This window comes from Asparagus officinalis, chromosome 1 (genome assembly GCF_001876935.1).
Source record: "Asparagus officinalis chromosome 1, Aspof.V1, whole genome shotgun sequence".
NCBI lineage: Eukaryota > Viridiplantae > Streptophyta > Magnoliopsida > Asparagales > Asparagaceae > Asparagus > Asparagus officinalis.
This window is the reverse complement of record NC_033794.1, coordinates 77515410-77529209: the sequence shown is the minus strand read 5'-3', so window position 1 is coordinate 77529209 and position 13800 is coordinate 77515410. Positions and strand designations below refer to the sequence as shown.

The following is a 13800-nucleotide window of genomic DNA, read 5'->3' as shown; positions in this document are numbered from 1 at the left end:
TTATGTACAAAAGCTTCAAAGAGATCACGGTCTCTGCCTTTATCCGCTGGCAAGGGATCACCAACTACTCTCAGTTTGACCGAGCCTTCCATGATGTGGACTCTATTATCTGATTCATACCTAAAGATAACTTCTTGGGGGATTTCGGAGGGATCACTAACATGTAGCATCGCTTTACAAGCTAGGGCTTCTTTTTTAGCATAATATCATCGGAGAAGGCGATAACATCTCCTATGTCCACAAGGATGTTAGAAATGAACTCCGAGTCCCAGAGATGGATAGGGAGGCCAAGAACTTCCACCCAAACATAAAAGAACTTAGGTAAAACTTTGAGGCCAACTGACTCCGACCAAGGAGAGAAAATCCCTCCGAAATTTCCCATATTGAAGAAAGGTTTGGAGCAAGCATAATCCAGAGTCTTCGCATCTGGGAACTGGATAAAATAGGAATTTTTAGATGATTGTCTGATCACATCTGTCCAGTTCTCTACCTTGAGATGGAGCTCCAAGCTCTCCACCAGCTCCGCATAAGAGGGTTTCCCGACCTTGAAATCTTGAGAGGATAGAGGCTTAGGGAAGGAGGTTGGGGGTCTCGGTCTTTTAGGCCTCCTTTTATAAGATACTGTGGTCCAACCCAAATCTGGAGTGGGGGAGGATCCCTTTAGAAAGAGGCGGAGAGATGGAAGGGGGGGAGAGAAGGCTTGGTGCCCTTCAGAATCTCGACAAAAGATGGTTTAAAGGCAGGAGCTTTGGCTTGGGGGTGATGGAGTGGAACTGAGCTTGATGGAAAGGAAGACTTTGAATGTTGAGATGCGATAGAAGGCTGAGCGAGGGTTGGAGCTGGGACCGAAGAGGAAGAGAAATGGGGAGAAATGGTGATCTTACCGCCGCTGATGGAGACCAAACGCCGCCTGGGAACTCGCGCCGCCGCCTGCACCCTATCGCCTCTCCCGTTCACCTGCTCCATCCCAAGACGATCGACAACTGTTCTTTTATTGTCTTATATTCTTCCTAAATGACCGAGAAAAGGTCAGTAGAGATCAAATTGCCTAACTTGATTATTTCAAAAATACATATCTTTAGATGGAAGTAGATACAATCTTTTCAGAGCAGCGCATTTTGCAAGGGGTTCAACTCCGTAGTTCCATTATGCGAATAATGGCTTTCAACTTGTGGAGGCTGTTTATTTGGTAAGTTTATCTCACATATTATTCATTGATAGGGGGTGAGTATGTTTTTTCTTCCCATGCTGTTTATGACCCTATGGAGATTTTTTTAGCTGTAACTAACAATGTTTTTTCAATAATCCAATTTGAAATAGGACCCAAGACCGTATGGGCCACATTGAAACCTCTCAATTGTTCGGATAGTTTGCAATGAGCGCCCGCGTGACAGTGTTTTTATGTTAAATTTGTAAGAGAATGTTTTATTTTCACTCTTTTATAAGCGAGTATAAAATAATAACTTACTTTACTTAAATGAGATATTAAGATATAAACTGATAGCTAGGCTTATCATCACAGTCACATCTAAATGTATGAATCACATCATTTTATCTGATAACTTATTTTTCCTAATAAAGTGAGAGTTCATGCCTAATAGATATGTTTATGTATTGACACCACATATAAGAAAGTTACGGGATTTAAATTCTCTCCATTAGAGGGTAATTGGAGAGGATCCAACTATCCTGATAGTTACTGCCATTCCAATTCCATTGTTAGGATATGACCACATAAAAATTTACTATTATCCAGAAAATCATTGCTAAATTGAAAACTATTTTTATGAAAGTCACTTTTGTTATAGTGAAAATCACATGTGACCTCACCTTATTCTTTTAAATAGGAATAAATGGTGACAATCGGTTTAATTATAGTGTTTTTGGATGTGGGTTAGAGGATGGAAGGGAAGGTGAAGTTTTATAAAACCTTTGTTTAGGAGTTTTTGAGGGGTTAAAAGATGGAAGGGAAGGCAAATTTTGGTAAGATTTTTCTCCCCTCCAAATTGGGCAGTAGAGGGAGTAAAGGAAACCAATGTATATTTTTACAAGACAGAGAGACAAATTTACCCTTATAATTTATTAATTGACAAAATATCTTAATAACACGTAAACATATTTATGTTATTTTATATACATTCGCTTCACTTCCCTCAAATTATTATAACTCCCAAATAAGCTGAATTAAGTTTATTTTCGTTCCCTTTAATAAACTCTCAAAATAATATTTTATCTTTTCCCTCTCTTTCACTATCTTTACTTTTCATTATTTAACTTTCCTTCATTTCCCCTAGTAAACTTCCAACCAAAGCATTAGACTCCCTCCGTTGGATACATTCCCTCTCCACTTAAAAATAAAGAAGGAAGGAAAAAAAAAAACCCAGAGAGAGCACTACTTTGTTAATAGCGTATGATTTATTAGCGAGCAACTATGGTTTGTCTTTGAGTGTAAATTAAGAACGAGTGAAATTCATGACATGTACAGTACGTGCCACGTTCAGAATATTTTAACACTACCCACTAAACAAATGAACAGCTGTCAACAAAGTAATGATCTCTTCGCTGTATTTTTGACATTGAAGAGTACTGAAATTACTCTGGATTTACCACCTAATAATTAGAGGTGATCGAAATCCGGATTTTGAGATCCTAAATTTAGAGTCACTCTCTACGCATGTTCATAAGCTGACCCAGACAACTCGCGTATTTTCACGGAAGTTCATCACGCCACGAACTGCAATTTTCTTCCTCGCGACCCGTCAAATCCGTCAACAAACTTCATCACGGGGGGGGTGGGGGCCAACGCACTACTGCGGACCCACTCCTCGTGTCTGTGGCTTTTTCGTAATTAAACATAAAACCATGCACGCATATCTCTACCCTTCCTCCATTTATAACCTCAGACTCCCGCTTATCCTCTTGCTTTGTTGAGGTCTGTCTTTACAAAGGCGGAAAAAAAAAAAAATCCCTCACCCTCCACCACGCCACGTGCCGCGCGGTCGGATCACGGCGGCGATCGCCAAAATGTACGCGGCGTGCTCTCCTGCAGCACAACGGCCATAACTCCCGCACGTGCCCGCCTCCCGTCCGTCGTTCGCGTTGTCGGGTTCGCGCGTCGGGGTTCGGCTTTGGCGGGTTCGCTGTTTGGGGTTCGATTGACCGAGGGCGTGGGATCCATGAAGAAGAGCGCGAGCATGGGCAACCTCTCGTCGTCGTCGTCGTCGTCGGCGCACTTCAACAATCCCGGGTCCCCCGGTTCGGACCCGACCCGCGATCATGACCGATCCGGATACGCTTCTGATGATCCTACTCACGCTTCGTGCTCCTCGTCGAATTGCCGCAGCGAGCGCAAGAAGGGTGAGAGATTGTTTCTTCTTCTTCTTCTTCTTCTTCTACTTTTTCTCCCCAAGCCCTAGTTTTTTTGGTAAGTTACAGATAGACCCCTCAATTATATCTTCAGTTGCACTTACACCCCTCAGTCCATGACGGAGATAATTGCTATTGGAGCTATTGACGAGGGGGATTATCTGTAATCTGCACTTCTATTTATTTTCTTAAATTAGCCCTTTCTCTCTCTCTCTCTCTCTCTCTCTCTCTCTCTCTCTCTCTCTCTCTCTCTCATATCTAAATTTCCCCTCTCTCTCTCTCTCTCTCTCTCTCTCTCTCTCTCTCTCTCTCTCTCTCTCTCTCTTTTTGGTAAATCTGCATGCTTTTCCTTGTGACGGTAATATATTAAATTCTCAACATTTTAGAACTTTGTTAGCTTACCTATTGTTTGGTGGTCTCCTCATTTCTAATGTCATTCTTCTTCTGTCAAAAATTATGGCCAAATTATTGGGGTTAATGAAGTTTTTGTTGTTATTTTTGTTTTTATCATATCACTTTATCAGATACAGATTACTTTTCATCCTTGTTTAAGAAAAATGCTTAATTATGATGTACTTAGTAGTGTTATCGCTTCACTCTGAAATTAAAAGGCTTATTATTTAATTATTTAAAGAACGAAGCTCAGCGTGTTTGCTTGCTTCATTGATGTTCCAGTTTACTGTTAGGAATGATTAGGAACAAGCCCTGCTGTTCCTGCCCTTGCCCTGAACTTGCCCATTCCTTGTTATGCTGATTTGGGTCAGCATTTGAGCTCGTACTGCTACATGTGCTTGGGTTGAGAAATGAGGTCTGCTCATTTTTGTCATCAGTAATGGTGGAGGTGTGAAGTGAAATTAGGTTTTAGGAGTTGAAACTGATAGGTGTTCTTGTTGGGGGAACTGCGCGTGTTCTGAGGATTCACAAGTTTGTCGAGAGAAGGCACACAAATCAACTAATAATAGCACAAACTCAAACACAGAAGTTTACGTGGTTCGAAAAATTACCTACGTCCACAGGACAAGAAGGGGATGAGTTTTCACTATAAAGAAAGAGTACAAAATTGAGAATACAAGATCACTCAAAAGCTCACAAATAATCTCTCAAACTAAACTCTCAAATCTCTCATAAAACTCTCAAACAAATTGCTCAGAAAGAACTTCTTTTCTGTGCTCAAAACTCTCCTTCAAGCTACCCAAAACTCAATCAATACGATCGAAAACCCTAAACAAATTGTGTTTCTATTTATATTAAATAGAAATCCCAAATAGTGCAGGAAACCGAAGCAGGCCCAGACCCAACTCGCGGTCGACCGCCGTGCCAGTCGCGGTCGACCGTACGACAGAAAATGAAAATTCATTACAGGGTCTCGCGGTTGACCGTCGCGCCAGTCGACGTGGTCGACCGTCAAAAGTCCAGAGACTTTTCCCTGTGCTGTGCACGTTTGCGGTCAACCGCCGCGCCACTCGCGGTCGACCGTAAAACTTCCAAATGCCTGTCAGCTTTATTTTTCCTGAACTCTTCAATTCTTCACCTCGGTAAAATTTTTCCAAAACTGAGCCGACACCAAACTAACCAAACGTCCCACTTGTTATGTCCAGTACGAAGTGGAAGTAATCCACGACAACTGACTCAATCAACAAGTTGAGATCCAAATAAGAATGAAATCACACTCCAAACATCAATGTCTACTCACCAAACTGGCTGCATCATAAATGATTACCTACGTATCCTCTTGCCTAAGGAATCAAGCCTTCACGTAGTTCACCCAAATGGCCCTCCAAAGACCCTCAATCAACTAGAAGAGTTCGTACCCTTCTCTAACATCTCGATCATCAACACTAATAAATCTGCGGCTGATAGCTCTTCCAATGGCTCCAAAGTGAAACGAACCAAACACCTCCACCTAAGATGAACCAATGGCCATATCCAAATCTAAACTGTGTCTACCAGCTGTACTTGAATCAAAAAACTCATCATATGCATCCACACCAATATGATCCCCAAACTGTGTCACCTCAGCTGGAATTCTAAATAATACAGAATGATCTGAAGTATGTGGAATAATCTCCACCCAATATAGAGTAGCATCACTCTCCACCCGCTACGATACCTTTACGATCTGTCCAAAACTCTTTACCTGCTGAGAGTCAATTAGCTCCCTCATCGAAGCCTCATCCAATATGACATTACCAGACCAAATATCTAGTAAAGTTTTACCTCCTATCACAACAGTTGATAACTCTTTAATAAGGTGACTTGAATATGTCGAAGCCTCAGTCTAGAAATTCTTCTGCAAACCATTGCTTGACCACAAACACCGATCATTCTCCAGTAAGGCATGGTTCTCAAACTTTGTTAACCCATCTAGTTGTCTCGAGATTTTCTTTCCAATGAAGTGTCTCAAAATACCGTGAGCTCGGCTTAAATACAGAAATAGGTTCCTCTTGTACCTCCCACCAAAATCAGAATGAAGTACCTTCACCTTTCTGTCTATCTTATACTTCTTTAATCTGTTAGAGACTACTAGGACTTTATTCAAACGAGACTTGGTTGTAACCCAAACATACTTAGAACAGTCACTAACAAAGAAAAAACCAAATATCGATTACCTCCCAACGATGCCTTCTTAGAAGGCCCCAAACATCCATGCGAACTCCATCTAAAAGACCATTAGTGTGGTGAATAGAGGTGCTAAACTTCACCTTAGTCTTTTTGCTCACATCAAAGTGTTCACTGGACTTCAAATTACAGGTCTATACATCCATTTCCATAATAAAACTGGAATGAGTAAGCCTTAAATACCGTAGTCTAGTCAAATCAACAGAAGTCATCAGCTCTCCACCTGTCACTGTATCTCCAGTTAAATAGTACAAGTTATTCCTCCTGACGCCCTTTATCAAAATACGAGAGTCTTCTACAATCTTAAGAACCATGTCCTCGATACGAACTTTAAAACCCTCTCCAACCAAAACACCAATCGAGATCAAGTTCTTCTTCAAAGAAGGAACATATCTCACACTATATAACTCCTTAATTGTCACGTCATACATCTTGATGCGAATTCTTCCTATCCTAAGGATTTGACATGCACGGTTGTCACCCATGTATACCACACCACTATACAGCTTCTCAAAACTGGTGAACCATTCTTTTTTAGGACACACATGATAGATCACACCACTATCCAACATCTACTCAGATTCCTCTGAATAGTTAACTATGGGACTGATATAAAGTGAATAAACAAATGAGTCAGAAAGATTACCATCCGATATGATGATATTTGCTTCTGATGATGGCTACTTTTCCTTTCCCTTCTGCTTGTTCTTCATCCATTCACTGAGCTTTGGATAATCTTTCTTTCAGTGATCAGTTTCTTTACACCAAGCACACTGATCTTTGTCAACTGTAGGATGCCCTACTCTAGACCGTGACTTTCCATTCTTCCGGTTTGGATTTTTTCCTCTTGCGATCAATACCTCTGCTATTGTGTTATTTGTAGACTCCTTATCTTTCTTCCTTAGTTGGTAATTCACAAGAGCAGTTGTTACCTCACTATACGAAAGGGGCGTCTTCCTATTAATTAATGTAAGAACAAAGGTCTAATATTCCTCATATGGTAAGGAACTCAACAGCAACGATGCCTTATCCTCATCCTCTATAATAACATCCAAATTTGCCAAATTCGTCAAATTCACAAGAAGCTTCGTGTAGTTGTTCATGTGATCACTAATTGAGATTCCCTTCTTCAACTGGAAACAGTAAAGTCTCATCTTCAAATGCAAGCGGTTTTCAACACTCTTGGTCAAATACTTACTTTTAAGAATCTTCTAAATCTTCTTTGTAGAAGTCTCATTTATCATATCATACTTTAGATCCCGTGTTAAACAAAACCTAATAACACAACACGCTGTTCGATTCATCTTCTTCCAAACCTTCTCTTCTATATCATCTGGTTTGCCATCAAATTCTAAAGTATCCTCTAAATTTTACGCGTTTAACGCATTCAAACCCTCACATCTCCATAATCCAAAATTGTTCGTGCCATTAAACTTTCCCATATCTATCTTCGTAAAGTGGATATTCAAATTCTGAATGGTCTTCACGTCAGAAGTATCACCCTCAACACATTCTTTTCCAAACATCTTCTACAAAACACCAACAGCCAATGCGGAACAAACTGAAGAATAGATCCAAACTGAAAAAAAGATAAATTCTTTACAAAAAAGATCCCACATTTATCTCCAATTGAAATCCTAGATGAGCTTCCAAAGCGATCTACTCTTTCACCTAACCCTAAGCGTAGCCTGAAGCTCTGATACAATTTGTTGGGGGAACTGCACGTGTTCTGAGGATTCACAAGTTTGCCGAGAGAGAAGGTACACAAATCAACTAATAATAGCACAAAACTCAAATACAAAAGTTTAACAAATTGCCTACATCCACGGGGCAATAAGGGGATGAGTTTTCACTGTAAAGAAAGAGAGTACAAAATAGAGATTACAAGATTACCCAAAAGCTCACAAATAATCTCTCAAACTAAACTCTCAAATCTCTCACAAAACCCTCAAACAAATTTCTCAGAAAGAACCTCTTTTCTGCGCTCAAAACTCTCATTCAAGCTACACCAAAACTCAATCAATACGATCGAAAACCCTAAACAAATTGTGTTTCTATTTATATTAAATAGAAATCCCAAACAGTGCAGGAAACCGAAGCAGACCAGACCCGACTAGCGGTCGATCGCCGCGCTAGTCGTGGTCGACCGTGGCCAACGACTAAAACTGAAAATTTATTACAGGGTCTCACGGTCGACCGCTGCGCCAGTCGACGTGGTCGACCGCCAAAAGTCCAAAGATTTTTCCCAATGCTGTGCACGTTTGCGGTCGACCGCCGTGCCACTCGCGATCGATCGTGAAACTTACAAATGCCTGTCAGCTTCATTTTTTTTGAACTCTTCAGTTCTGTAGGGAGCCAAGGTAATTTGACATACTTGGTCGACCGCCGCGCCAGCCGACGCGGTCGACCGCCAAAAGTCCAAAGATTTTTCCCAATGCTGTGCACGTTTGCGGTCGACCGCCGTGCCACTCGCGATCGATCGTGAAACTTACAAATGCCTGTCAGCTTCATTTTTTTTGAACTCTTCAGTTCTGTAGGGAGCCAAGGTAATTTGACATACTTAATGGTAATGGCGGCGGCATAGAAGTTGACACTACCGGAGTGATGATCTTCGGTAGTTTGGATAGGGTTTTCAGTCTCTCTTTGATCTCTACTGAAACACCTAAACAATGGATATTTTAGGCCTGACCATTTGCTTTTGACTAGCCAGGGTCAATTTCTTATGCTACTTGATTTCCGTCGCCTGTTGTTCTCCCTTTGGAACTTCTCCAAGATGTCAGCCTGTACTCTTTGATTTATACTCCTAGAGATCATCCTTAACCATTAATTTCAGGCATGATCAGCAGTCACTGGGGTTCTTAGACTTGTTTTGTATATATAAACTTGGGAATCATCATTTTTGTGTGTTAAATAGGTGGTTTTGAATTTTGCATTGGATCCTGAAATAGTTATATTATTTGGGCTGAAAATTCAATGGCTAAAGTTTGTGTATGCCTATGGTGTAAAGTTGAATGTTAAAACTCATATCAGCAATTTGAGGCAGTACACATTGTCTAGGGAGGCTATGTGTTACAAAATCACTGATTATGCTACAAGGTCTGTGAACAATACAGAATAGCAGTTAAAGCTCTTGGCTGATTTTGGTATTCTAGTAGACTGGAGTCGTATAGTAGTTGCATTGTGGCTTATGTCCACAAATTTCATATTTTGATGTTCACTAGTAGACTGGAGTCGTATAGTAGTTGCATTGTGGCTTATGTCCACAAATTTCATATTTTGATGTTCACCGCGGGAGTGAGAGGTGTATGTTAAGATATGAGGAACTAGGCAGTGTGCACCATGTCAATTTAACTATGAGCAGTATGATGATGATGATACTTTGTTGTCTTTAATTCTGGAGCATAAAAACCAAAGCAAATACTTAAGAAAATGGATGATAGTTGTGATGGCATGTTTCTTGGATTATCCTCTTTTAACATATTGGTTTGTTTCCTGTTCTTACTTTTTTACTTCAAGTACTAAACATAATTTTCTTCTTGTGAATATTCTAGTCACTAGTACTTTGATTCCATCTTTTTTAGTGAATTCATGAAAATGATCTGTTTTCCATGAGACTTTCAGATGTAGCTTAATGCTTCTAAACTAAACGGTTTCAAAACCGTTTTCCCCACGATTTAGGGAGCTGTTTAAGAGGGGGCGGTTATACCCCACTCAGCCCATTAAGGAGCAAATTAAGGGGGTAGTTACCACCCTTAATCCCCTATAAATAGTGGGAAACTCAACTGAGTTCGGACCCTTCTTTTTTTGGTGGGGGGGGGGAGCAAAGAAGAGATCTTCGGCTAGCTTTGGATCGGATTCTCTCTCATCAACAAAGGGATTTTCGGTCAAGTATTGGTTTGTTTCCTGTTCTTACTTTTTTACTTCAAGTACTAAACATAATTTTCTTCTTGTGAATATTGTAGTCACTAGTACTTTGATTCCATCTTTTTTAGTGAATTGATGTTTTTATTCTTTTGTGGGTGGCTAGATGTTTTTCAGTATAGCCTTCTCCATCTTTTGTGTTGAGGAAGGAGGTATCCACAATCAAGGATGCCCCTCATGGGACACAAATGACTACGTTCAATTGAAATGTCTTGTCAAGCAAAAGCAGGGAATAAATATGGCCTGCTTTATTATGTTTATTAGTGTATTGTTCACACTGTGTGCCCACGACCTAAACTAAAGAGTTGAGGGTCCAGACTGAATGCTAATGGTTGTATGAATGCCGGAGAGCAATTCGTTCTTGTATGAATATAAAAGAGGAAGCACAATTCATACTTGTAAGGATAAAGATTGCTGAAAGTTAGTAGAACTGGGATATATACACTTGCATAAGCAGTGGGCCTGACTAGAAAGCTGGGAATGGTTGTTCAAAGAAGAGTATGAATGTGGCAAAAGAAAGTGGTTTAAAGTCTAGGTTTACCATGTGCAATAGTCTTATCGTTGCAATCGCGTACATCTTGGTTCTGGCATCTAGGTTTATTATGTGCGTTAGTCATACTGTTACATTTTCATTGATCTTATTTCTATGTCAAGTTACATATTGGAGCATTCGTTTAAAAGCTTCATTGGAGCATTCGTTTTGATGTTTATTGCAAAATATTATTTATGTATCATAATTTTGTAATGAGAGAAAGGAAGGGGAGCGATATTTCATGCTTTCTTGACTCAAAACACTTTGATACAATGCCTTGTTCCTCTATCTTTTCTAACAAAGATACACGTTTTTAAACGTTGAATCATTTGAATCTTTACATTCTTGAACCATTCCAGTGTCCTAGACTTCTATCTAATGCTCAACTTTGTTTCCTGTTCACGTTTGTTTTGAATAGGAACCCCATGGACGGAAGAAGAGCACAGGATGTTCTTACTTGGTCTACAGAAGCTTGGAAAAGGAGACTGGCGTGGCATAGCTCGTAATTTTGTTGTCTCTAGGACACCTACACAAGTTGCCAGCCATGCTCAAAAGTACTTTATCAGGCAGACTAATGCATCGAGGAGGAAGAGGCGCTCAAGCTTGTTCGACATGGTGCCTGAAATGGTATATACATCTCCTCTCAAAATTCTTCAACTTTAGGGTACGTTCCACAAAACTGCCTCGAATTACAGAGAGTTTTGCATAAAACTGCATAAACGTTTTCTATTAGGGAAAACGACCATATGTTTGGGAAGAAACATAAGATGCCATCACAAAACACCATGAACTTTTAAAAGTACAAAAAAAATACCATTAAGTATCGGAAATGTTGCTAAGAACATTGAGGTCTTCGATAAAAGGTTTGCACTATTCTTATTTATATCTATAATGTGCAAAGTTCGGAAGTGTAATATAGATGAGATATAAAAGTACGTAAGGGCAGAAGTGTAGCTGCTGTCGGGCGTGATAGTTTAGTGAAAGAAGTTCATCATAGTAGACTTTATGACAGCTTTGTGCAAAACATCCCAAAATTCACGGTAATTTCGTGAGATTTACCCTATCCTTTTATGCTACGACATATTCATTCTAATTATCTATTGTTTTCTCACTTGGTTTACAGCAAATGGACCAACTCCAAGTTCTTGACGAAAAGCAACACATGCTCAGATCTCCTACTGATCCCGATACCACCAACCACCTGCAATCTCTACATCTTCTACAGGATCAAGAAACGGAACCAGCAGAAAAATCCTCGATCACCCTCCCTCCAGAAATCAAAGAAACCGTCACATACAGCAACATCCCTCTACCACCGGGCCACACATTCTACCCTACTGCATTCATACCCATGCCTTACCCGTTCTGGCCACCGACACCAGCTCCCCAAAAGGCCGAAACCACAACCGAGACCCATGAAGTCCTTAAACCAACACCCATACTCCCTAAGGAATCCAAGAACGTCGATGAAGTCGTGGGAATGTCGAAGCTGAGCATAGGCGAGGGGACGGGTAGTCGAATGGAGCCATCTGCGCTTTCTCTTAAGTTAATGGATTCATCTGCCGACAGTGGCCGGAGCTGATTTGAGCCCGAGTAACAGTAGTCCTATTCATGCGGTATGAATCTGGGTCTGATAATTGGTCCTTGGTATAGATATTCTTTTTTGTTATGACTTTGTTGTTTTTTAATTTGTTGGTAGTTTATGGAACATCTCGTTTGGCTGATTAGATTTAGAATGAGGGATGCTGTATCTTGTTGTTGTTAATAGTGGACATAATTTGGTTTTGTTATAAATAAGTCTGAAGTTCTGCAAGCATTTGGTATCAAAACAGTAAGTGTAGAATAACAAATAATTTGGTTGGTATAAGCTATGGAGGTTTATCCTTGCTGGTGAATTTCTGTGTCATGCATCGAAGTACACATAATAAACATAGTAACAATAAGCCTAGGATAAAAAACAATGTTGGAAGCTATGATGGTTTTAGATTTAAGTTCTTCTGCTGCAGGTACACTAGGGATTATGGCAGGAAGTGAGATTGTATTATCGTCACATCCGTATTGTCGCTATGTTTACTATGTGTATTTTGATTCATTTGATTATCAAATATTTGTTAATTTCTTCATCTAATATCTAATCCTTTTTTGTCTATACTAGTTTTTCAGTTAATTTTTATGCTTATTTTGACCCACTCGTGACTTGTCTCATTATCTCAGTCTCTGTCAACTGAGTTTGGCAAACTTTAAGACCAAGGATTAATTACGATCCAGTATCCTTAGAATTAATGTAATCTTAGAATTAATGTAATTACACAAGTAACTTGGAGTCTATGTATCTACATGGTTTACTAATTATAAGGATGACCCTGAAGTCCAAATGACAAGCAACTCCTATGGTTATCTATGTAACAACAATTTGTAACTTTTGGGTTATCCATATAGATACACAAACTCTAAGATTAATTGTGTACTTGCACCACAACTCAGGGTATCAGACTGTAATTTGATCCTCTGTTTGGTTCGCTAAAAAAACATGGAAAATAAAGAAAAGGAAACATATTTTTCATAACTGGATGTTTTCTTGTGTTTGGTTCACTTCATAGAAATAAAAAAGAGATGAGTTGAGATGAGTTGTCACCATATTATTGGATGACGTGAATGATTTTTAAAGAAAACTTATTTTGAGGTTTTTTTCTTGTATTTGATTAGCTAAAAAAAAAAAATAAGGAAAAAGACTTATAAGGAAAAGACTTTCCTTGTTTAGGTTCTTTTCTTGTGTTTGGTTGATTCTTAAAACTAAGAAAATAGATGAGATGATATGAGTTGTCATTATATTATTGGATGATGTGACCCACACTTAAGGAAATCAATTTCCTTGGTTTTTTTAAGGAAATGGATGGAAGAAATTTTTTAATGAGATGAGATGAGGTGTCACCATATTATTGGATGATGTGAGTAATTTTTAAAGATGATAGTAGATGAAATGAGATGAGGTGAGGTGAGTTAGATGAGTTGATTGATGTGACTCATTTCTTGTGTTTAATTTATTTTTAAAAATAAGAAATGAGATGAGATGAGATGAGTTGTTACCATATTATTGATTGATGTGAGAGATTTCTAAGTGTGGAAAATGATGGAAACCAAAATTTATTGATTTCCATACTTTTTTTCCTTCTCTTTGTTTTTAGGAAATGAACCAAACAGAAGATGAAAGAAAATTGGAAAATAGAGAAAGACCGTCATAATAACACCATCAGTGTGATACATAATGACTACAATCTACAATCATGATAAAGAGAGGTACAAGTGAAATAAAACAACCTCTTTTGAATAATGAAATTTTTATCAGAGGATAAGAATGAGCC

At 39.2% G+C, this 13800-nt stretch overlaps 1 protein-coding gene across 1 annotated transcript; it reads left to right on the top strand.

Annotated features, from left to right (window-relative positions):
- Nucleotides 3127-12251, top strand: LOC109826394 (transcription factor MYB1R1-like). The gene is made up of 3 exons (XM_020393430.1): nucleotides 3127-3357; nucleotides 10857-11065; nucleotides 11562-12251. Exons 1-3 carry the CDS (start codon nucleotides 3177-3179, stop codon nucleotides 12018-12020), a joined length of 849 nt encoding a protein of 282 aa, XP_020249019.1. The 5' UTR covers nucleotides 3127-3176; the 3' UTR covers nucleotides 12021-12251.

What these genes read in the sequence shown, in the direction of transcription:
- LOC109826394 (XM_020393430.1), top strand. Translation starts at nt 3,177, where the DNA reads ATGAAGAAGAGCGCGAGCATGGGCAACCTCTCGTCGTCGTCGTCGTCG. An exon ending in CCGCAGCGAGCGCAAGAAGG is followed by an intron (nt 3,358 to 10,856) that starts GTGAGAGATTGT and finishes TGTTTTGAATAG; the next exon opens with GAACCCCATGGACGGAAGAA. An exon ending in TCGACATGGTGCCTGAAATG is followed by an intron (nt 11,066 to 11,561) that starts GTATATACATCT and finishes CTTGGTTTACAG; the next exon opens with CAAATGGACCAACTCCAAGT.